The 25,180-nt window shown below is 44.2% G+C and overlaps 1 protein-coding gene across 3 annotated transcripts in view; it reads right to left on the minus strand.

The window, feature by feature from the left end:
- Positions 1-25,180, minus strand: part of ERG (ETS transcription factor ERG) — a 147,501-nt gene that overhangs the window by 93,544 nt on the left and 28,777 nt on the right. For all 3 annotated transcript variants that reach the window (XM_063180749.1, XM_063180724.1, XM_063180730.1), the window contains exon 2: positions 12,019-12,106. In XM_063180749.1, the coding sequence (XP_063036819.1) occupies positions 12,019-12,057 (39 nt within the window). In that variant the 5' untranslated portion in view covers positions 12,058-12,106. The remainder of the gene's footprint in view (positions 1-12,018; positions 12,107-25,180) is intronic.

The raw sequence follows: 25,180 nt of genomic DNA on the forward strand, positions 1-25,180 counted from the left end.
AGCGGTGCAAGCACTCACAGAAAAGTCTATTTTAAAACTAAGCATAAATAGCCCATACTCCTCCAGCCAGGGAAAAGAAACAACATTCTGTGATTTCCCCGACCAAGGGAGACAGCCAGGCAAAAAGTTCACCAACTCCACTAAATTCATACAATGAAAACAAAACAAAGATTCCTAATTATGCAAATGAAAACACTGAATGTTTTCAAGAATGTCACAACCTTACGTGGGGATTTCTGCCAAACGGAGCAAGAATTTAAATCCATCAGATAAAACCCTGACTTCTTTAGATTTATACCCAAACAAAAGGCATGCCTGGGTGAAACTCTAACCATAAATTCTAGTATCAGTTAAATTACAGCCAACAGAACATAAAGATCTTCTCACCTCCTCAGGTTTGAATCTTCTGAGAAACCCACCTTGGCAGCCTTAGACTTGGCATTATTCACTCAGCTCCAGCCTTCAAAAGAGCCACGGCTCCTTTGGTCCACTAAGGCTCATGGAAATCCTTACAGGGATTTTTGTTGTGCCTGCCTATAAATTGCATTGTCTTCTAAAGGCTTCCTGTCCTGCAAACAGAGGCACCAGCACAGAGATTCAACTGAGATTGTTTTCCCCCTCTTCTGCTGCTTTTATTTAACAAAAAAAAAAAAAAAAAAAAAAAAAAAAAAAAAAAGGGGGGGGGTGGGGGGAGAGAGAACTGGTAGAAGTTCCTTACAGGAGTTGGAAGAGGACATCTGCAGGCAATTTAACATGAGGGTTTGTTTCTGTGTCAGCTGGCAACCCCTGGATAACTCTGTCATGTAACTTATATGCTAAAACATGATGTAGGACAACCAGTGAGACTGGGTAAATATGGCAGCACATCAGTTTTATTTGATTAAGATTTATACTTTTTCAAAGGGAGCAGCTCTGCCATAAACTCTGAAAAACAAATACAACCCTGGAGCTGTGACAGTGTCCCACCCTGATCTTCAAACCCACCTTCTGCTGCAGCCCAGGAACAGAAAACAGGGTCTTTTTCAGGTGAAGATGGGAATTTTTCCATTCCCTCCCAGTTCAGGAGTGATCCAGCAGAATGTGGAAGGGCTCAGGCAAACCTGAGCTGAGCCCACAGTTTGTGTCTCAGTTCTCTGCTCCCTGCCCATTCCAAAAGGAACACAGACCAGCATCCAAAGGGAGCTCTGGAGATAACCCAGCTCCCCAAATTTCCCCACCCCATGTGTTTAACTTCCTCCCAGCCAGAAGAATCTGGTCAAGTGAGGAAAGCTCATCCATCCTGGTTCCACTTCGGCTCTTGCATCAGATCTTACGTATTTTGACATTTATAGCCCCACATTTGAACTGAGGCCCTGATTAGATTCAATTGGTAAAATTACCTTCCTCTCCCTCCCTCCCTTCCTCCCCCCTCCTCTTTGTGTGTGTGCACACTATGGTTTAGATTATTAGTCATTTAAAAATCAATCTTGCAGTTAAATCTTTAATGGCATAATTGCTCCTGTTGCCCAAATTTGTTTAGTTTGTGCTTTATTAGCATGTAATAACTGAAAGTATATTTTCCTCTGTCTCAGCTAATAACATCTCTGCCATGGCTGAGGTGCTGGGAGCTGGCTGCCTGCAGCTCTGGGACAGCTCTGGGGGAACTGGAGAGATTTTCTGAAGTTTTAACTTAGGAGGCAGTGGCTCCCCTTAACTCAGCTGGGCTCCACTTGGGGCTTTAAACAATTTTTGGGGGTTTTTAAACAATTTTTTGTTCATTCTGAGGTCATTTTGAGGGCTTTTTAGTGCAACTGTTGGGCAGGGAAGCTCTGTTGTCACCTGGTGCCACCTCCCCGCTCCAGCAGGGCCATCCCAGAGCACAGGGCACAGGGCTGGGTCCAGGTGGCTCTGGAATGTCCCCAGGAGGAGCCCCCAGAGCCCCTCTGGGCTCTGCTCAGGGCTGGGCACTGCCCAGGGCAGAAGTTGTGCCTCCTGTGAGGGGAATTGCTGGGCTCAGGCCCTGCCCGTGGCTCTGGGGCCATTGCTGGGCCTGGAGCAGAGCCTGGGCCTGCTCTGAGCTCTGCACACAGGGACAGACACAGGGACAGCCAGGGACAGACACAGGGACAGACACAGGGACAGCCAGGGACAGACACAGGGACAGACACAGGGACAGACAGGGACAGCCAGGGACAGACACAGGGACAGACACAGGGACACTCAGGGCTGAGGCTCCTCTCAGCTGAGGCTCCTCTCCAGGCTGAACTCTCCATCTACCAAAAAGCTTAACACAAATACCCCTGTGCTCACTGTAACTTCACCAAGTACCTATGGAAAGAGGGGAAGGACAAAGTTGCTTCCCAAGGAAAATTTACCCTTCCTTTAAAAAGGTCTCCCCTTCCTTTAAAAAGGGACCTCAGATACTGCTGAAAGTAATTTAATTATTTGGGAAGGAAGGATCTTGAAGCCCATCCAGTTCCAACCACGGGCAGGGACACTTTTCACTATCCCAGTTGCTCCAGGCCTTGAATATTTCCAAGAATTGGGCAGGCACAGCTTCTCTGGGTATCCTGTGCCAGGATTTCTGCCCTATTATTCACAGTCTTGACATGCCAGCTTTCTGGGATCTTGGAAAATCTCTCTATGTGACCAAGAGAGAAACCTGTGTCAGCCCACCCTGGAAGGCTCACAGCACACCTCAGATTTCCCTCCCTCCTTCCCAGTGTAATTTGAATTTGCAATAGAGCAGGTTACAGTGTCCTAGCAAACATTTACTGCTGTTCCAGGAGGTGATAATGACTGCCAGCAAGTTTATCTCTTTGATCCAAGGCACTCACAGATGATATGGAATATACAACACACATGCCAAACACTCTTTTAAGCCTCAGCAGCAGAAACAATTGATCCCTTCCATGTCACAAAAAAAAAAAAAAAAAAAAAAACAACAAAAAAACAACAAAAAAAAAAACCCACCAAAACACTGAAGGCAACAGAAGCACGGGCCTAGAGATGTAGAAGAGTAGGGTTAGATGGCATATTAGGAAAAAAATATTTCCTGTGAGGGTGGGCAGGGCCAGAGCAGCTGTGGCTGCCCCTGGATCCCTGGCAGTGCCCAAGGCCAGGCTGGACACTGGGGCTTGGAGCAGCCTGGGGCAGTGGAAGGTGTCCCTGCCCATGGAAAGAGGTGGAACTGGATAATTTTTAAGGTCCTTTCCAACCCAAAACATCCTGGGATTTTATATCTCACAGTAAAAGTCACCCATATTATTTGAATTTAAATATTGCTGTAAGTCTGCAGGGCAACATTGGGGGTTTATAGGTTGTTAGGCAGAAAAAAGCTGAATTTCTGAGGAGGACATGTTAGTGAAGAAAGCACTGTAGAACCTCTGGAGAACAGAACTCACTGGTCACACAGACATGGGATTTTAGGGGCACAGCAGTTACCCTTCCTGCTCTTCTAGGTGAGGAAAATATATACTTTTTTGATAAATAAACAAAATTGCACCAGGAAAACACATATTGCACATATTCTCTTTCTAATTAAACATGTATGCAAAAATATCCAAATATTCCCTACTGATCTGAGCCAAGGAAGATTTTCCACAACAAGAATTTGAATTTTCTTGGGAAAGAACACTGAGAGTCTGAAAATATCCTACAGAACAAGAGGGAAAGACTTATGGCAAATGATAAAATAGCAAGTTGGTGAAAGGTATCTAATCAAATGCCCATAACTGTTTATGAGGTAATGTCTGTATTAACAATCAAAAGAAAGGGATAAAACAACACATCAGCCAGAGATACTGCACCCCAAAGTCAACTATGGGACACCAACAGGATTGGGGAAATAATCCAAAAGGGTCTTGAGGAGATAAGAACAAGGCTGGAAATAACGAAATAAAAATTCAGATTTAAAGAGGATGGGGCTTAGAACAAGTTGAAACATGAGATTTTCTAAAAAGGGAGGGAAGAGAGAGAGGAGGAGCAGGGAGAGTGAGAGAGAGAAGAAATGAATTTTGGAACAGATGAAGCACATCACCAAGTCCAAGAGAATCATTTATCCCTGTCTGGGCTGCTGGAGCAGCAGCTCCTGGAAAATGCCTTTCAGCCCTACAAGGCATTACCAGGAGTGTAACGAAGTGGCCATTTATGACTCCATTTGTGACCAAACAAGCAGGACAGCTGAAAGCAGGGCTGGATGCAGAGCTGACGGGTGAAGCTGCCTTATCCCCACCACCCAAAATGGACCTGAGCAGAACTGATGTGCTTGGCAACCTCCCCTCAGCTCCCCCTATAAATCTCTCTTTTAGGAAGGTGAGGAAGAAAAAGTCAGTGAAATTAAGGAGTTGGAATCCATACAGAGTAGCTGAGTATGATCAAATGCTTCACAATAACAAGTAATGGAGAATAATTCCTCAGGAAAGGTGAAAAATGACTCCTGGCTTGGGATATCTGTGGCCAGATGAAGGCAAAATCCAAATGCAGTGTATATTAAACATACAGTAAGTGTGTAATCTCTGTAAGTAAGTAAGTAATGTCTGACTTGCTCAGAGATAATCCCCACACATCTTCAGCATTTGCTCTGCAGATCTGTGTGAGGATAGTCCAGGGCAGGTGGTTTCTGCACCAGTTTTCAAGGAAGAAGGACACAGTCCTTTAGAGAGTCCCAAGGCTGCTCCAGAGTCAGACTTCCTTGCACCCCTTCCCTTCAGTGATCTCAGTGAAGCCACACACAAAAATGACAGCCTTGGAGGCACAAAACAGCACTGGACATTTGCGCTCACTGGGTTTTCAGAAACTGCTATGGAATAATTCTTTTATTCCTTCTAAGAAACCAGCTTTTCATTCATTGTAGTATCAGGAACAGCTTCCAGATTTGATAACCCAAATCTGACAGATTCAGAGGCAACAACCTCAGTTACATGCACAGAACAAATGAGGTTGTGCAAACACAGACCAGCTGAGCTTGGCTTGAAATGTTTGATGCCCTTGGAGAATTTTGGATTTGCTGGCCCCACATGCCAGGGTGGGCAGGACCTAAGGAAGAGGGGACAAATATTTTGGCAGTGGGCTTGAGAGACCTTTACAGGCTGAGATTTGGGAGCCCTCAGTGCCATTCCAGATCAAAATAATAGGAACAGGAGGATCTTCTTTCTCAGTGTCCCCAAAGCAGAACTGGTTTGGTTCCTATTCCAGCTTGCCTTGTCCATCTTTCCCAACTTCTCCTCGTAGCTTCTTCCCACCCTCAGCTTCCCACCCTGGCTCTGCCTTCCAAAACCATCCATTTTATGATCTCTACCCATCACCAGTGGAAATGTCCAGACTTTTAAGTGTCTGGCAGACTGCAGAAATGAGATTTAAACACGTCTGACTCCATGTAACAAAGGGTTTGTGTAAAGCACATCTATCAGCCAGAGCTCTGGAAATGCATTTGGTACTCTTTAGTTTGCTCTTTCCTGCTTATGAAGAAGATAATTTTTGTTTAAAAATGGCCCCACTTAAGGAATTATCCATGCCATTAGTCCCTATAACAATAGAGATTAAAGTCTCTAGACCATCCCTATCAAAATAACATACTTTTCTTTGAACATGTCATTAACACTGTTTTCCATCTGGTTGTTGGCAGCAATCTTGGATTTGCTCCGAATTGCTGAAAGTTCATCAATTATAGCACACAGAAGCCATTATCTCTCTTTTCCTTTAGCAAGGAGGTATTTGCTCAGGCAGACAGAAGAGGTAGAGGTTCAAGAGCAAAGAAAAAAAATTAAAAGCAGGAAGAATTTACTCACTGGAACTCTATGGCAATCATTTGGTCACCATCCAGAATTTTAAGCTGCTGAGAAGTGAATCACAATTTCTGCCTAGGAGGGGACCGTAGAGTTCAAATCCAGTAGTGATTCTGGCATTATTACAGGTAACTGATGTGTGCTGACACAGGAGGGAAATGGAACAGCAGATCTGAATCCTGGCAGTGTGGGAGCTCTGAATGAGCACGGGAGGGGAGGGAGGAGTGCCACCCACATCCACATAAACTCTCTTTATAAACTCATCCATGGCAAAATTTATTTTCTGAGGACACTGAGAGTAAGCTGTGGTGATCATCCAAACAAGATTTAGGGGCTCTAATCCAGCACAATGAGAAAGAAGAACAGTGAAACTCAAACTGTGGCTTTACCCTGTCAGTACTACAACAGGGGAAGAGCTTTTAAAGTTTCACCAGAATAATGAATGAAGTCCAAAGTGAGAGGTAAGAGAAGGGGATGGAGCTACAACTGCTCAGCTTTGGGAGCTGCTGATACTAAAACCTTTTCACATCTCTCATGAAGCAGGCAGCAGTCATCCCTGAGCTGCCAGGCCCTGTGACAGTGTTCACAGGGGTCTTCTTAGGATAAGGGAAGAGACGAGGATCTGACTCCATGTTTCAGAAGGCTTGATTTATTATTTTATGATATATATTACATTAAAACTATACTAAAAGAACAAAAGAAAGGATGCCATCAGAAGGCTAGCTAAGAATAGAATAGGAAAGAATGATAACAAAGGTTTGTGGCTCAGACTCTCTGAGCCAGCTGACTGTGATTGTCCATTAATTAGAAACAACCAACATGGACCAATCCCAGATGCACCTGTTGCATTCCACAGCAGCAGATAATCATTGTTTACATTTTGTTCCTGAGGTCTCTCAGCTTCTCAGGAGGAAAAATCCTCAGGAAAGGATTTTTCATAAAAGATGTCTGTGACATGGCCCCAGTTTGCAGCCCAGGAAATGTCCAGGAGCTTGTTCACCTCCATGCCCTGGGGCTAAAGGTGCCTTCTCCCAGAGAGAGGCCACTGCAGGACTCCTGCCCATGGATTCATCACTCATTCATACCTGCAGGAGGGCTGGCTCATTGGTCAGGAGCAGATATTCCACATTTTCTGGAAGGGACAGGAGCATGTTATCACCTGGTGGCAGGCTGTGATCCAGCAGAACTCCATGCTGCACAAGGATCACCTCCTCACCCAGGCTGCACTGGGTCTCAGTTTACCTCACCTGGGGCTCTGGGCCAAGCTCTTTGTATCCTTGGCTTGGATTTTCATGCTCTCTCTCCCAGCTGAGCTGCCCAAACATCACTTCATAAGCAGTGAAAGAAGTGCTTTAGCCATGCAAAGAATCCACAAGGACCAGGCTTCTGGCTCAGGCAAGCCCCAAAAAGACATGGGGGTAAAAGCCCGGCTTTATCCTCCTTATCCTAAAGGATGGTAAGCATAGTAAAAAGAAGAAGGAGAAGGAGAAGGAGAAGGAGGAGAAGAAGAAGAAGAAGAAGAAGAAGAAGAAGAAGAAGATGATGAAGAAGAAGATGAAGAAGAAGAAGATGAAGATGATGAAGAAGAAGAAGAAGAAGAAGATGAAGATGAAGATGATGAAGAAGATGAAGAAGATGAAGAAGATGAAGATGATGAAGAAGAAGAAGATGAAGAAGATGAAGATGAAGAAGAAGAAGAAGAAGAAGAAGATGAAGATGATGAAGAAGAAGATGAAGAAGAAGATGATGATGATGAAGAAGAAGAAGAAGAAGAAGAAGAAGATGATTATGAAGAAGATGAAGAAGAAGATGAAGATGTTGTTGTTGTTATTCTGTTGTGCTTCCCTTCTTGTCCCCCTGCCTGTTCAGGCACAGACTGTATTGTGCATCCAAAACTCCCAGCATAACAAAATCTTGGATCCTATTTAGAGACTCTACAATTCCAGGAAAAATAACAGATTATATCAGACCCAGAATATACTCCTCAACAAATAATACCACTTAAAAAAAAATCAGATTTAACCATAACACAACAGATTAGGTACAGCCAGCAGCATCTCAACACTGCCACAATCTGAAATCCAATATTCTTTGCCCAGCAAAGGAGTTCTGAGGTCAGGTCTGTGAGACTTCCAGCAACAATATGGGATGCTGTGCATGGAAATGTGGATTTGCCACCACAATCCAGGCAGAGAAGTGCTAAATTCAGGAGTGGTTTTGAGAAACTACTATGGAATAATTCTTTTATTCCTTCGAAGAAACCAGGTTTTCATTCACTGTGGTATCAGGAGCAGCTTCCAGATTTGATAACCCAAAATTGACAGATTCAGAGGCAACAACCTCAGTTACATGCACAGAACAAATGAGGTTGTACAGACACAGACCAGCTGAGCTTGGCTTGAAATGTTTGATGCCCTTGGAGTATTTTTCATTAAGAATGTCTTCTTTAATTAAGCTGTCTGGGGTATTAATTGTTCCCATTCTTCATCTTCTGCAATGAAAAACCAGAGTGTTCCACCCACAAGCTGCTGCCCACCTCTTCATCCCACATCTCAGAATCATCACCAAGGAACAGAAAAATCAGACCAGCTAAATGTGAACTGACCAAATCTTCCAGCAGTCTTGATCCAATGAAAATCACACCCATTATCCCAGGATAGGCACCATTACTGATAAATACAGTCATTTTTTTTACCTACACCATGACTTGGATTCTCCTCTCCCAGCGAGGCCCAAAGGACCAGCAGTAACTTGTTTTTCTTAGAATTGGTTCCACAAAATCCCCTCACAGTGATGGCACAAGCTAACTAAAGTCAAACAAACATTTGACTTCTTTTGAAAACAGAATTTAACCCTTAAAAAATACAAGGTTTATTTAAAGGCCAGTGTTTACAAAGCATAAATCCCTAAAAACAAAATATGCAAATGTCAGGCAGCATTCTGGAGTTTTTCTGTGACTGTGGTTGCAAGAACTGGAGTTTAATGGTAACAGAACAACAAAAATATCAGATGAAAGTGTGTGTAAATGACAGTCTTGCCTATACAAAGCCACAATTCTATCAGTGTGAGGAGGTTTATTTATTTCACTTCTCTTACAGGCACTCAATGTGTGAAAAATATCAGGTCAGAATTCCCCATCTCTTGTTGAACTGGAAATGAAAATCCAAAAACATCCATCCTTTTTCTTGTCCACATCAAATGTTTCTTTCCTTTGTGCTTGGACCAAACACAAGGTCGTGACTCAGGTGAAATGACACATTAGGGAGCCACAGGGTCACCAGATCAATGTCAGATGCTTCATTCAAGCTGGAAAATGTAAAGCTTAATCTTTACTATCTCTGGAATGAAGCTGCCCAAACAGAAGGAGGACACACACTTTGAGGCTTCCCAAACATTCCCGAAATTGGACAAGATCTGACTGGGTGTAGAATGGGTAATCCTGGGTAAGAATCAAGCTCTTATCCCATTCAGGGATGGAGCACAGGAACATTGAGATTTGTTACATTTTCCTTCTGGTACCAGAAAAGGCTGATTTCAAACCAGAACATACAAAACTCACATGGTGCACATGAAATCCCCATTTCTGAAAAAAAGACATCTCTGAGTAGTCATCTTTACATGTTCTTGTATATTTTGCATTATTTTTCTGCACATGTTCAGGCAGAAAACTGAAATCTTGCAATCTGCCAAATCTTAAGAATCCAGACACTTCCCAGAAGGTGAATTTTCAAAGTTCCAGCTCTAAATGTGCATGGATGAGGCTGTGCCTGCTCGTAAAGAAACACGACCATGTGACAGAATACAGTTAATTAAACAAAACCTTATCAAGGATGATTGTAATGAACCCAGTTTGTCTCTTCTGCATCACAGAATCGCGAAATCATGGAGTGGTCTGGGTTGGAAGGAACCTTAAAGATCATCTTTTTGTACTCCCTGCCATGGCAGGTTCACCTTCCACTGTGTCCCAGGCTGCTCCAGCCCCAGTGCCCAACCTGGCCTTGGGCACTGCCAGGGATCCAGGGGCAGCCACAGCTGCTCTGGGAATTCCATTCCAGCCCCTGCCCACCCTCTCAGGGAAGGATTTTTTCCCAATATCTTCACCCAAATCTCCTCTGGCCCAGTTTGGAGCTGTTCCCCTTGTCCTGTCACTCCAGCTCCTGATGAATTGTCCCTCTCTGGATTCCCTGAGATTCCCTGTAGCCCCTTCAGACACTGGAGGGTGCTGTGAAGGCTCCACAAAACCTTTTCTTCCCCAAACTGAAAAATCCCAGCCCTCTCATCCTGTCTCCATAGGTGCTCCAGTCTCTCTTATCAACTTTGTGGCCTCCCCTGGACTTGTCTCCATGTCCTTCACACCAGAGCTGTGACCGGGGCAGACAGAAAAGCCCAGCACACCAAAGAGGCTTTCCCACATCCCCTGCACCACTTTAATCCCTTTTTTATTTTAAAGAATGCAGCTATGTCCACTCTTAAAGCCGAAATGACCCGAGCATCCATGGCTGCTTGCCAAAGAATGTGTTTAGACCACAGCAGGCCCTAATGACATAAACAGAAATCAGAAGGATTTGAAGTGGAGTTGGCCAGCTTTCTTACCCCAAACACAGCATTAAAGTAATTGCCTTCCTCACACCCTTTTTCAATAAAACAGCAATGTTGGGGTGATGCTCTGCTGAGAACAGGCTCCTGCAATTCCCTTGAACACACCATTACAGGGATTTTTATGCAGCTCTCTTGCTGTAATAAGATACTTTCATAGCCAGCCTTGCCCTCTCCCACTGACTCCTGTGGTTACAAAAACCTTCTTTGGGCACCAGATTTGGCAGAAAGCATGGAACTGAGTTATTCTTTATGTTATTTCTGCTGCTGTGGGCATTTAAACAGCATGAAGAGAGATTAAATCCCCTTCAATGTTTTCAAGTCTTACTGGTTGTAACCCATGTTGAGGCAAAACGTCAATTTTTTGAGGGGAGGAGGATTTGTTTTTCTGCTCTTTCCATAAAAACAGCTGAAGACCAGAAGGCTGTGGAAGTGCTGGGTCTGGAGAGGGGGAAAGAACGAGCTCTCCCACTACTGCAACTCATCTTAGTAACTAAACACGACCCAAAAACAACACAGAGGGATACAGAGAGAGGGATTCTTTCATTCGCCGAGTTTTACAGAAAAAGGGAGTTGTTTAAAATAGTATTTCATTTTTATTCTATGCTTCAGTTAAAAATAAGTTGTACAGTGGAGCTTTTTCTAGAGAGAGCTGCTGACTGGTAGATGGCAGCCAGCTGAGGAGAAACTCCATGAAAGAAGTTGCAGAAAATATAACTTAAAAAAAAAAAACCAAAAAAAAAAAACCAAAAAAAACCAGACAGAAAGGCAGTCAGACAGAATGAAAGAGTCCTTAAAAGTCACCCAGTGCCACCCCTACCGTGGCAGGGACACCTCCCACTGTCCCAGGCTGCTCCAGCCCCAGTGTCCAGCCTGGCCTTGGGCACTGCCAGGGATCCAGGGGCTCCACAGCTGCTCTGGGAATCCCATCCCAGCCCCTGCCCACCCTCCCAGGGAGGAATTTATCCCTTAGATCCAACCTAAATTTTCTTTCTCTCAGTCTGAATTAATTGCTACTTTTCCTATCACTCCAGTTCCTGATGAAATTTATGTGCAATACCCCAAAATTCCTTGTTCTCTGCAACAGCTGCATCTGTCTCACAGTTTCCATAAAGAAGTATAAGAAAACCACAGTAATAATATTAATAATAATAGTCATAATACAGTAAAAACAAACACTTCCTTCTGAAACACCAATGCTGGTTTTAAGGTGTTTTAAACATTGCAATGAATTTATGTAAGAGATGCTTGTTTGGATCTGAATTTTTGCTTAATGTTCATTTTCCTTCTGCAGTTGAATTTAATGTTTGCCACTGGATGTCGTGGAGCAGAATCAGGGACACAGAAATCCAGGGTTTCTCAAGGAGGTGTATTTTATCAAACACACCAAACATTAAAGGATGATCAAGGAGGGTTAATTTTAGAAAAAGTTATCTTTAAAATATCCACGTGCTTCAGAGCATATCACACAGGTGTCAGCAACAAAGACTGCAGGGCTGACTCAGACAACAGCACATAAATATTGAGGAATAAAAAAGCTCATGTTGGGCAGTAGCACAATTTGTAAACATGCAAGAAAAGCTGTGGTATGTGTACATATTCTCTAATTTTATGGCTCTCCAAACATCTGAGGACTCACAATAAACAGGAAACTAACCTTGATGTGAGCTGCTGGATCGGGGACAGTCTGAATCATGTCCTTTACCAGGCCAACGTGTTTACCAGGAGCTCAGATCCCAAGGCAGCTGCATAACCAGAGAAACAAAAGGCATATGATTACACTTTAAATGTTTATTTTCAATAGAAATCTCTTTTTACAGACTGATAAGCATCTTTCCTTCCCCAGACCTCCTCGAGGCTCAGCACAGCTGAAGCTCTAAGACAATTCTGCTTCCATAGGGTCTGCTGAGGATTTATTTCATGCAGGAGAAAACACTCAACCCTGAAATTTTCATGGAAAAAATTATTTTTATTTGCAATGTACAGTTTTCCCAAAATAAGAACTTGGGACATGCTCTGCCCTGCCCAGCCCCATTATTCACCCAAGGTATCAGAGATTTCCACAAGCCATTCTTCCCAATTTAGAAGCATCCAGCAGGACTGGGACAGATCTGCAGCTGATAGGAAAAAAAAGCAGCATTTCACTGAAGCTGTGCCCGTTTACAAGAACTGCAAATCTGGTCCAGACCCTCAATTAACAGCACTTCAGAGCAGGGATGTTCTGGAATCCCTTATCCATGTCCAGTAATGGAGTGCAGAGGGGCTGGGGCAGGTGGGGTGCATTTGTCTGCATGTGCAGGGGGTGGAAAACCATTAAAGCTCTTTAAAATAACAACAGCTTTTAATGTAAATAATGTGGAGTACTACTCAGTAACTTGAACATCAAATAACTGCTAATAAATTGGGATAAATAAATCAAAAAATTATAAAATGTGGAAAAACGTGGGAACATGGACATGATTTAAAGTAATCTTGTCTTTTTCTCTGTTCTCCCTTAAAAAACTGGAAATTCTCATTTTTCACACAAGAGGTTTCCTTCTGCCCATGATCTTGGACTCATCTTTTAAAGCAGCAAGGCGCTATCAGGGAAACAGTCATTTTCCTCAGCATCAGGTTTTTTTTTTTAAATTCCATTATCTGCTCTCACATTTACACTAACTTGAAAATCAAATTGCATTTTTACCTATTGATTTAGATAAATATTGCCTGGCTAACACTGAGCTGCAGCTTGCCCTGGAGACAGTGAAGTGAGGGGACCATCTATGAACTATTCAAGCCTAATTTGCATAAATTGCACTAAAAAGAGCAATTAAAGGCATCACCATTTAGATCTTTGCACATCTCCCCCTTACTACTTAAAGCAGCCATCTTTCCCCCTTCAAATCCACAAAAAAAAAAAGTAATTCATTTGAAGGCCTATTAAAGAAATGCCTAAACAAGCCAAATTCCCATTTTGTCCACTTTTCCCAGCTATCTGTGGGTGATCAAATGACATAATGACATCATGGTTTTAAAGGAAGATTTTTCTTTCCACAGAACTTCAAAAGGAAGAGATGCTTTTTCAGTAAAAGCAAAATTTCACCAGTAACTTTCTTCAGATTGAAGTCAGACAGAAACACCAACAGCACTGATGTGCTTTTAATTCCCTCCCTCCCTTCCCCAGTAAATCCATGCCTGCCACATCCTCACTGGATTTACGGGATTCATATTTTAAGCTTTTGAAGCATCACACAAGGATCTGGAAACTGAGAGGTTTCCCATAAAGTGGACAGAAAAGTGTTTTGAATCCAGTGTTAGATCATGTTCTCAGTGTTTTCATACTCCCAGCACTGCACCTCGCCCCCAGTTACAGAAGCCCACCCAGGAAAGGGGATTTGTGCCACATTCAGATTTATTTTGGTCTCTCTAAAGCCTTTGCTCAAATTCCAACAGTGTCTAAGCTTAGAAAATACTTCTTGAGCTCCATCTCCAAAAATGCCCTGCGTCCCTCAAGCCAGATCTTTCTCTCACAGCTCAGTCTTGAAGCTCTCAGGGTTAAAGAGAAGTTGTTTGAGCTATTCCAGGCCTCTCATTTCACTTCTTTCCCCAAAAAAGATGGATCCTTTATGGAAGAGAAGATGACAGAGAACATTTGCAAACCAGTTGGCAATTCTGCACCACGAGGAACGGGAATCAAAGACAAGCAAATGTTGTCCAACATGAGTTGGAAAAATGAGTATGCAACTGTTCTGGACATTTGACTTTTCCCTTATGAACTTAAAAGTGAGAATTCTGCTTTAAACTCAACCTTTGGCAGTGTATTCTTCTTTCTCACCTGGATATTCCAGTCTTGCTACTCTAAAGTGGAACAAGTCTTTGTCTGCAAAATGCACAATTTTTATCTTTTCACCTCTGGAAATCATGGCTAGGAAACAATGAAAAAAGGTGTGACCGCTTTCCTTGCTTGTTCCAAACAGAAACACAACTTTCATTTTTTCAGCTCCACCTTCACAGGCTGGAATTGGAAGCTTCCAGACATTTGGTACTACCTTGCTGAAGCAGATGGGATCTATTGCCAGACCCTCCTCCAGCCCCAGCCCAAATTTCATGCTGGTCATGTCTGTGCTTGATGGTCTGTGACAGGCTCTGCTCGTGGCTACAGGGTTTGCCCTGCATCCCTGAATTGGCAGCACTCTAAGGAAAGAGCCAAAACTGACACTAAAACCTGGTTTAGCAAGACATCTCTCTCCAGGAAACTGAAACAAGGCTATTACAACACAAAGTTAAACACTTGCTTAACAGCTTTTCTGATTTAGGGTTATCCTGGAAGGATATCCTGGATATTCTGGTTATCCTGGACAACCCTCTGAGCAACCTGGGATAGTGGAAGGTGTCCCTGCACATGACAGGGTTGAGTTGATCCCTTCCAACCCAAACTATTCTGTGATTTTATAAAAGGATAAATTTGTAGTCACAGAGCAGGTTTTCTTCCTGGCATCCTGAGTCCAGACTAGCATTTACTAATCCAGCTTCAGCAGCACAGGTTTTTGGGACTGGTTTCCCTCCTCTGTCCCATCCAAAGTGTCACACAGAAGGATGGCATTAGTGAGAAGCAGCAGTACTTGAGGCAGAAGATGTGAATTCCCCTCTGATGCTCAGGACAGATTAAAATACCAAGACAGGAACAAGTTCTTGCACAAAACCAGCCAGACCTGGGTGTGCCAGTGCTACCCCACGCAGGAGGAGACAGATAAGCTCTGGGACCTGTCGTCTTTCTGAGCACACATTTGGGGAGTTATGTAAATACATCAAGAGTGGAGAATCATGTACACATCCAGAGCTCACCAGATGTGATTGCATTGTTCTTTTTTTTCTACAGATGTATCAAGAGGATCAAACTTTTGATGGACACATATTGCCAACTTACTGAGGCTGAACATCCCCTTTATACAGGGGCTGATTGTGATGGTGTTCACAGGGGTCTCAGGTTGAGGGAAGAGACCAGGATCTGACGCCATGTTTCAGAAGGCTTGATTTCTTATTTTATGATATATATTACATTAAAACTATACTAAAAGAATAGAAGAAAAGTTTTCATCAGAAGGCTGGCTAAGAATAGAATAGGAGGGAATGATAACAAAGGCAGCTGTCTCGGACTCTCTCTCCAAGCCGGCTGGACTGTGATTGGCCATTAATTAGAAACAACCAACATGAGACCAATCACAGATGCACTTGTTGCATTCCACAGCAGCAGATAACCATTGTCTACATTTTTTTCCTGAGGTCTCTCAGCCTCTCAGGGGGAAAAATCCTAAGGAAAGGATTTTTCATAAAAGATGTCTGCGACAGCTGATTACAAACCTCTCTCATGCCTTTTCTCACCTCAGGTGCATTTTCAGTAACTTCTCATGCTGTGCTCACCTACAAACCCCAGCAGGTTCCTCCTGAAGTGTCTTGGACCCTGCACTAAAGGACTGCAGTGCAGCATGGTGGGGCAGTGAGTGAGGCTGACACGAAAGGGCTCCAGGCCAAGCTGTGGCAGTGTGACACACATGGGGAGCAGAGGGGGCTGCAGCAAACAGAACCTCGGCCTGTGCTGCTCTGTGCCAGGAATGAACGTGGCCCAAAGCACAATGAACAGGGTCACTGAGGCTGGAAAAGCCCTCCAAGGTCATCGAGGCCAAGCTGTGCCCCATGGGCACCCTGTCCCCAGCCCAGAGCACTCAGTGCCACCTCCAGGGCACACCTGCAGGGATGGGCACTGCAAAGCTCCCTGGGCAGCCCCTGCCAAGGCCTGAGCTCCCTTTCCATGGGCAAATTGCTGCTGCTGTCCCAGCTGAGCCTGCCCTGGCCCAGCCTGAGGCCGCTCCCTCTGCTCCTGTCCCTGTTCCCTGGCAGCAGTGCCTGACCCTGCTCTGGCTGCACCCTCCTGGCAGGAAGTTGTAGAGGCTCTCATGTGCCTCTTTTTACCCTCTTTAGCCTTTTTACCTCCAGGATAAAAGTAATTGTCTGCACAGGTGTCCTGGGTTACAAGCTGTGGCTGGGTGTGTGTTCTATTTGCAATTTGTCAGAGCTGGGGCAGTTCTCTGCTGTTCCTGGGGCAGTTTTTCCTTTCTCTCTCCCACAGCCAACCCTCCCTCCAGGAGATCTCTGCTGTCCATGGCCACTGAGTGTCCCTGCAGGGCTGAGCCAATCCCAGCATCCCATGGGGAGATGCTCCGCCCAGGGGAGGAGCCAAGCATTCCTGCCTGGATCCAATCTGAGGTGCTGGGACAGCAGAGCAGCCTTTGCCCCCTGCATTGCCAGAGGAGCAGCTTTCTGCTGCCCTGCATGGCCAGAGGGAGCCCAGGCCCATCTGCAGCAGCCCTGGAGCTGCAGAGGAAAACTCCCCCCTTGTGCAGGATCCCTGCTGCAGCAGAGCCACAGCTGGCACTGCAGGAGGGCTGAGCCCCCATGGGATGGGGCTGGGACACCACCCTGACACACAGGGGACAGGGCATGGTCTCACTCTGGCAGTGTTGCTTTGTATTTTTGTTTTATTTTTATTTTCTTCCCTAATAAAGAACTGTCATTCATACTCCCAAATCTTTGCGTGACAGCTCCTTAATTTCAAAATTATAGTAATTCAGAGAGAGAGGGGTTTACATTTTCATTTCAGGGGAGGCTCCTGTCTTCCTTAGCAGACACCTGGCTTTTCAAACAAAGACAACAGGAAATAATACTCAGAATAGAACCACAGTTGTAGCCAGTTCTGGCTGATGAACAATTCTGGCTGATGTTTAATCAACAGCAAACAAGGTGCTGGAGTGGCTGGGCCTGACCCCTGGTGCTCTGAAAGCAAGGACAATATGAACTGGTGATCCATGCACAGGCTGCCTGGGAGAACAGCTCTGCCTGCAGGCTCTCTCCAAGGAATCCTGTGTCCCTGCTGCCTGAGATGTGAGTATCAGAGAGCAGAGCAGCTCTGATTGGCACTGACAGAATAATTAAACACAACCTCCCCCTTTCCTGTGACAGGCACCCAGCATTGGCACACACACACACAGGGGTGCACGCTCTGCTGTGGTGAATAACCACCCTGGCATCACACCAAATTTCTACCAGCATGACTCAGGATGTTTACTGTTACTCACAGGAGGTGAATCCCTGAGCAGCTATGCAGAATATCCCAAGTCAGTGCCAGCAGGACTCTCAGACCCCTTCACTGTCATGCAACTGGACTGGTCACATATTTTTAAAGAACTGATGTTTTTCAGCTGTTGGAAAATTTTGAGACATCCCTTTCTGGATTGTTTTGTCAGGAAATCTCTTTTTGTGTGCCTGGGTCCCACCAGCACTGGTCAAACAGCGTGTGCCAGAGGGAAAGGCTGGGATATTCCAAAGGCAGAGCACTATAAACCTGCTCTCAGTGGTGTGCAGAAACAGCTTAAACTCCTGTTGCTGCAGGTTACAGCTGCACTTTTTAGGTAGATAAATATGTTATGTGTGATTTTCAGCCTTTCTGGACCCCTAAAATAATTCCAGTTATGATGGGAACCCTCATGTTGTGAATTTAAGCCAAATTTAGGCTTGCTGCACTTTAGAAGCAGCCTGCACATCCAAGGATACACTGAGAGAAAACCAAAGTGCACTCTTCCCCCTGTGCTGTGCTTTATTCATACCACAGGGCTTCACTGAAATTATTACATTGCTATTAATTTTTTTAATGAAGTCCTTTAACAGGAGCAAGATGTGAAATCTTCATCCACAGAAATAAACTGTTTGAACCAACCTAGAAACTCACCCACCCTGCCTTTCTTGATGTGGGCAAAACTCAGGAGCAGAAGATCCTTACAAGCCTACAATTTGGGAACTGCTAAGCAAACAAAATCACTTTCCTGCCCAGCATGGTGCTGTAAATTTGTGCTTTCCCTTCTCTAATATTTCCAGGTTTAGAAGGTGGTGCTGCAGCTCCTGCTGGCACCTGGGGCTTGCTGAGAAGCTAAGGGGTGCCCCAGGAGGGGCTGAGGCAGCCCCAGGCCCTCAGTGCCTGCAGGATTCCATGGATTTCTGGAGGAAATGGCTCCAAGTGCAGACTGCAGCCACAGAAATGTTTATAATTCATATTTGTAAAGCAGGTAAGTGTGAAACACCACAACTCTTCCACTGGCAGGGAGCTATGATACAGCAGAGCTGCATGACATGAGCTCAAAGCTTTCATGTTTAGCTTGTGGTTGGGTATAACCACTTCAATTTTTGGGGTTTTATTTTATTTCTTGTTTCTCTGTAACCTCTCAGTGTTTTAACAGCCTCAACAATAAAATCTTGAGGAAAGGTCTGCAGCATCAAGAAATGCTACTGCCAAGGCTGTTCATGTGCAGTCAGTATTTGCTGTTAGGGTAAGGTATGATTGCAGGTGAATGCCACAAATAAAACAGTGAAGGACAAGAAAACAAAAATACAAACAGAATTGTATTTGTTTGCCAAGCCATGAGGTTTCTTTGACTTTCCACAACTTTTCCAAAACTTTTTGTACTCACCCTGACCTCGCAGGACAGAACCCACTGGATCTGCTGTGAACTGTCTGATGTGCTTAGTTCTCTAAGAGCAATTCAAACAGAAGTATAACTCACTGACCATTTTCTAATGGCATTCCCTGATAGTTTGGATGAGGAATTTTTTTTTATTATATGGCATTATTTGTTTTAAAAAAATACAGTGGGAGAAATAAAAGCTGAGTGGGGCTGGTCTCAATTCTGGCAGCAAAAAATATTGCCAGATTTTTCACTTTCAAGAAACACCTCCAGAAATTAATCATGGAAGTATGGAACAGTTGGGGTTGGAAGGGACCTTAAAGATCATCCAGTGCCACCCCTGCCATGGCAGGGACACCTCCCACTGTCCCAGGCTGCTCCAGCCCCAGTGTCCAGCCTGGCCTTGGGCACTGCCAGGGATCCAGGGGCAGCCACAGCTGCTCTGGGCATCCTGTGCCAGGGCCTGCCCATCCTCACAGGGAGGAATTTTTTCCTGATATCCCATCTATGGCAGTGGGAGCCATTCCTTGTCCCTGTGAAAAGTGCCTCTGCAGCTCTCCTGGAGCTTTTTTAGGTGCTCTTAGGGTTGTCCTGGAGTTTTCCCTTCTCCAAGCTGAACATCCCCAACTTTCTCAGTGTGTCTTCACAGCAGAGATTCTAAATCTCCTTCTTCTTTTTCTTCTGTAATTTTTTCTTTCAGATTTTTTTTCTCAAAATAAGGACAACTCCCCCACCCAGCCCTCCTCCTGCAAAGCCTCCCAAGGATTTGGTTCCATGGCCATGCTGACAAGTTCTCTCCCTCACACAAAGTTAATATTAATTTCTGTCACTCAGGTCACCATTGGTGGTCTAAGTGGCAGCAAACCCCCTTTCTGAGGGGATTCCCTTCCAGTTGGACTGCACAGATTCCTGGTGGCCCTGGAGACCTCAGGACAAGGCAGAAGGGAGCAGTCCCAGCTCAGGGCTGCAGGTAAGACCTGTCCCTGTTGAAGCAGCTGTGGGTTCAAGCTGACCATGACACCACCACTGGAATATCACCCTAAGCAAGTCAGCAACTGAGTCAGCACCTGCTGGAAAAGCACAGAGAGTGTTTTTCCAGGGTTTAGCTGGCTCTGGACTCACAGCACTACTACTCCGTGTCCCTAAATCTGTGGGACAAAGGGATGCAGAAATCTCAGAACATGTCTCTGCCATCTGTGTCTGACCCTCCTGGAGTTCATCAGCACTGAACATGGATTTTCTCCTGAGTACATTTTTCAGTTCTCCTACAGAAACTCCCTCTCCTCCCATTTGAAGGATGGGGAAGGCACATTTCTGTGCTGCCACCCAAAAGTGGTGTCTGCTAAGCTGTCTATGCAGCTACTGCTTATCTCACATTCCAGCCCATGATCTCAGAGGAGGATACAGCCCTAAATTAGCTCATTTACAGTAGGAACTTTAAACTACAGCCAAAAATATCTGGTTTTATTAGTACTCCCTATATAACACGCCTCTGACCAATAACTTGTTTTATTTATTTTTCTGGCGAATTACCATGTTCTTATTCAAAGCCATAATGAGGATTATATATCAATGTGGAATGCAGAGCAGCCATTCCTGAAACTCCCAACTGCATATAAAAGAGGTTGGAATTCCCCAAACACTATCTCTTCAGCCCAGGCCACTTACAAATGTGGTTAACATGAATGAAGTAATATCTTCAGAAAGGAAGGAGACTTTTGAGTCACGTCTGACACATTTAACTGCACCAAGCACTTTCCACAGCTCAAGGTTTTTGACTGTGTGTCTTAATTCCAGGCAGGGCTGTTTGATAATGATTACTCCCCGATGCTTATCCTGTTGCAGGATACTTGGGACACACACATGGGATGCCAAGGGGAGAGCTAAGGCAGGAATTCAAGACTTTGTGCCCTTCCAAGTACAAAATCACAGAGGTCACCAGCAATGTTCTGAGATCCAGTCAAGTTTCCCATCTTTCTTTCCTATGCTAGAGCTGCCCTGGCAGATTTCTGTGTTTAATTATTCAAACTCAGCTCAAATACCAGCTTAGCTGAAGGTGTGCACCAGTCCGCCCTAAAATCCATGGAGTAACCAGCACTGACTGCAGGTTGTAATTATGGACCTTGGTTCTCTACAGAAATACAACTTTCCAAAGAAAAATATTGCATTGTGGAAAAGCAGGATGACATCAGGAGAGATATAGAGTGACAAAGAGCAGTTTCTAATTTACATTCATTCCACTGGTTAAAGCCCAAGCGTGTTTCAAGCATTTTAACTGGTGCTGCACGTAAAATCACATCTGAGGAAAGATACACAAACTGTTTGCAAAATAATGAATGACTAAATACCTCGAGGTAAGGAAAACTCATACTTCCTTTTGAAAGATAAAAGCAAATAAAAATGTTTTAGAAAGTGAAAAAACAAGATTCAATTCAATAATAACAAATTATAGATACTCTCATGGAATCATGGAATGGATGGGGCTAGGAGGGATCTGAAAAATCATCCAGTGCCACCCCTGCCATGGCAGGGACACCTTCCACTGTCCCAGGCTGCTCCAAGCCCAATGTCCAGCCTGGCCTTGGACACTGCCAGGGATCCAGGGGCAGCCACAGCTGCTCTGGGAATCCCATCCCAGCCCCTCATTTCCATCACAGGGAACAATTCTTTCCCAATATTCAATAGAAGCCTTCCTTCTATCAGTGTGGAGCCATTCCCTGTGTGCTGTCCCTGCATCCCTGGCAATTGTCTCTCTCCAGCTTTCCTGGGGCTCCTCCAGGCCCTGCAAGGCCACCCTGAGCTCAGCCCAAAGCTTCTCCTGTGCAGGTGAACAATGCCAGCTGTGCCAGCCTTTCCTGCCAGCAGAGCTGCTCCATCCCTCTGCCCATCCTGGAGCCTCCTCTGGGCTCTCTGCAGCTCCAGCTCCTCCCTGGCTGGGGCAGCTCTGCAGGTGGGGTCTCTTATCTCCATCCCATGGTGGATGTTATCAGCTCCTTCAACTTTCCTTGGCTCGTGCTTCTTGGACTTTAGGGCCGTTTTTAAAAGAAAGATTGCTGGATTGGCCAACACAGGCATTGTGCGCTCACTTCTGGTTCCTGAATTTTCCAGACCAGGAAGGTTTCTCTGTGAACCCTTCCTGATGTCCAGAAGATTGGACTGGATCCTCTAGAGGCTCTCTAGCTGTCAGATACCTCTGCCTCTAGTTTTAATTTTGTTCACAGGAGATCTGTTTCTAATAATCTCATGGAAAATGGGAGTACAGAATCAGGACAACTTTCTCAGCACACACAGCAATTCATATTTTCAACCACATTTAAGCATGGAGTACAAATTGATGGCACAGACTTTATAAACAAACAGTAGTAATTAGGAAAAGTCGTGAATAACTGTGTGAACACCTCACAGCTTTTTCAAGGATAATTACTTGACTAAATCTGCATAATCAGAAATTACATACACCATGCACTTTCAGTAATTGCTGAGTACATTAGACCTGTATATTATTTACTGCAGATCATCCAACAGTTCTGTCAAACACAGAAAAGTCCTGAACTGTTACAATGAAAAACAACATCTAAAAACTGGAGAATCTTCAATTCATTTTAGGGAGATCTAAGGAATAATGACAGTTTAGAAATACATGAGCAAGAAAAAAAACCCAGTTAACATTTTCTCTGCTTTCAATAAATTTCTTCAGTTGTCATATTCTAGAAACGTATATGTTGTTCAGGAACAGAATGTACTGGCACTGAATCTGTTGCATGCAAGCACTCACTTTTAGGGATGCAACAAATGTTTCTGTAATCTGCCCTGGAAAGTTGTCCTCCTTTTTCTCCCCCCTGGTTTCTGGGGATGCTGCTCATTCTAATGAGGAAAATCACCGTTTTAATGAAAAAAAAAAAATTTCCCTGTGCTTATGGAGTCACTTTTGTTGGTCCAGGGGCTGCAAAGAGCAGAGCCTGTCCTGGGGGAGTCACCCATGAGGCAGCTCCAGTGAACACCCTGGAATCTATCCCAAGAAAATTCCATTTCTGGAAGTGTTCAAGACCAGGGGCTTTGAGGAATCTGGTCTGTGGAAAATGTCCCTGCCCATGGCAGGGTGTTGGAACAGGGTGATCTTTAAGGTCCTTTCCAACCCACACCTTTCCAAGGTTCCATGATAAACTGATGTAGTTTCCCAGCCTCGACCTGCACATGCCAGACATGACCTAAAAGAAAAGAAATTAAGCTGGACCTAAGGTGCTCCAGGGAGTGTGAAAATTGTCCCATATGAGGGAACTTTCCCAAAAAGAAGATTGGCACTGATGCCTTGTGCAGGCTGCCCTAGAGCAGGGGCTGGGCAGAGCTCCAGAATAAAGCAGGGATTTATTCACAGCATCTCCTCCATGGATGCACCTTGGGCAGCACCAGAGCCCAGCCAGGGCTGCACCCAAGATGAACCAAAATGGCCCCAAAATGCACGGCCGGGCACGGGCTCTGTCCCTGGGATCAGTTCTGCTCCATTTGCACCTTGCAGTTCATTGTCCCATTCCAGCTTTAGCCCTGCAGTCCCACCCTGCTTGTTTTTCTCTCTCCAGCCCACGGGGTTTGTGCTCCTGGGCTGAGATTTGGATCATTTGTCCTTGGTCTCCTGTCACTGTCATATTTTTTGAAAAATCCCTTTGCCCAGGATTTCTCTCCTGGGAATCTGAGAAGCCTCAGAGAAAAAGGAAAACAATATTATCTCATTTGCTTCTCCTGTGTTTTGCTCCTTTGGAATGTGGTTGGAGGTTGTTTATCCAACATGTGAATTGTTTGTACTTATTGGCCAATGAGTGCCAAGCTGTGTCAGACTCTGGAGAGGGAATCTCGAGTTTTTCATTATTATCTTTTAGCCTTTTGTCTGTATCCTTTCCCTATTCTTTAGTATACTTTAGTATAGCATTCTTTAATATAATTTAGTGTCATAAAATAATAAATCAGCTTTCTAAGAACATGGAGTCAGATTCAGCATTCCTCCCAATGATGGGGGACCCAGAAAATACCACAGTCCCCAGCTGGAGCAGGAATTGTTTTGTCTCCCTGCTCTGTGCACAGAGCTCCCCATCCCATAATGTGAACCCAGACCCACACACTAAAGCAGCACAGAATCTGAAAAATATAAAAGCCAAAATCTGAGGCATCAGCACAGCTGAGGACACTCAGTGGAACAACTCTCAGGTGAGGTGTCCTCCAGCACAGATTGGTTTCCAAAGGCATTTGTGGCACCTGATTCCCGGCTCCAGGCAGGTCTGGGTGTCCCCTGCACTGGCAGAAGGACAGGGATGCTTTTGGGGTACCAGGAGGGATGAAAATTCATCTGTGGAAGGATTAACAAGGCAGAAGCCTGGAAGGTCCTTCACAATCCCCTGCAGGGTTCTTCTGTTGTTCTGAAGCTCCACCTTTCACAGGGAATATTAACACAAACAACATGACTGGCAACACCATTTTTTTTTCCCTTAAAATATTCTTAAGACAAAGTGTAAATACTTGTGGTGATCCTTCTTCAGAATATTAGTAAATACAGCCAGCTTCCAGTGGAAATAATCATCTAACCACAGAACAAAACTAAACACCCTCTGAAGTTCTTCAGGCTAATCCTCCTTTCTGTTACTAAATGCTTTTTTACTCCTTTTGTACATCTTTGGCACAAAATACTTTTTTTTTTTTTTTTTAATTTATCTTTCTACTTGTGGCACTTTCAGTTCTGATGCTGGAAAGCAGAAGGGAAAAAAAAAACCCCAGAACAGCTGAATAAACACAAGGTATTTAAGAAATCAGTGACTTCCATTAAGTGCTGAGCTGCACTGCAAAAACTGTTGAAATACACAGATCAGAAAGACTGGCACCTCCACTGCAGCCTGAATCTCACTTTATCAATAAAAATGTTAATGCTTTACAAAAATAGAAATATGCCACATCCTCAGCAAGAAAGTACCTTGGAATGATATAAGACATTCCCAATAATGCTTTGATTTGTGACCTTCACAGATTTGATTTTTTTTTTTTAATTTCAAATGCATTTGAAGAATGTCTATAAATAGCTTATACTAACTGAATGCATAATTTTAGGCTCGTTTTTTCAGCATCTGGATTTTGAAATACTTTGCTAGATGAAACATTGACCTGTCATCCATGAAACTGTAAAGTCCAGTGTTTAGAAAAATAATATTTTAAGGATCTAAATGTAGTTGCCAATAGTGAGTGCAAAGCAGTACTATTCAATTTATAATACATTGCTGAACCTGAAAAGCAAGTTTTTAAGCAAAAATGCAAGTTTGACTTAGAAATTCAAAGAAACAAATTTCA

The sequence above is a fragment of the Melospiza melodia genome, chromosome 2 (genome assembly GCF_035770615.1).
Source record: "Melospiza melodia melodia isolate bMelMel2 chromosome 2, bMelMel2.pri, whole genome shotgun sequence".
NCBI classification, from domain to species: Eukaryota; Metazoa; Chordata; class Aves; order Passeriformes; family Passerellidae; genus Melospiza; species Melospiza melodia.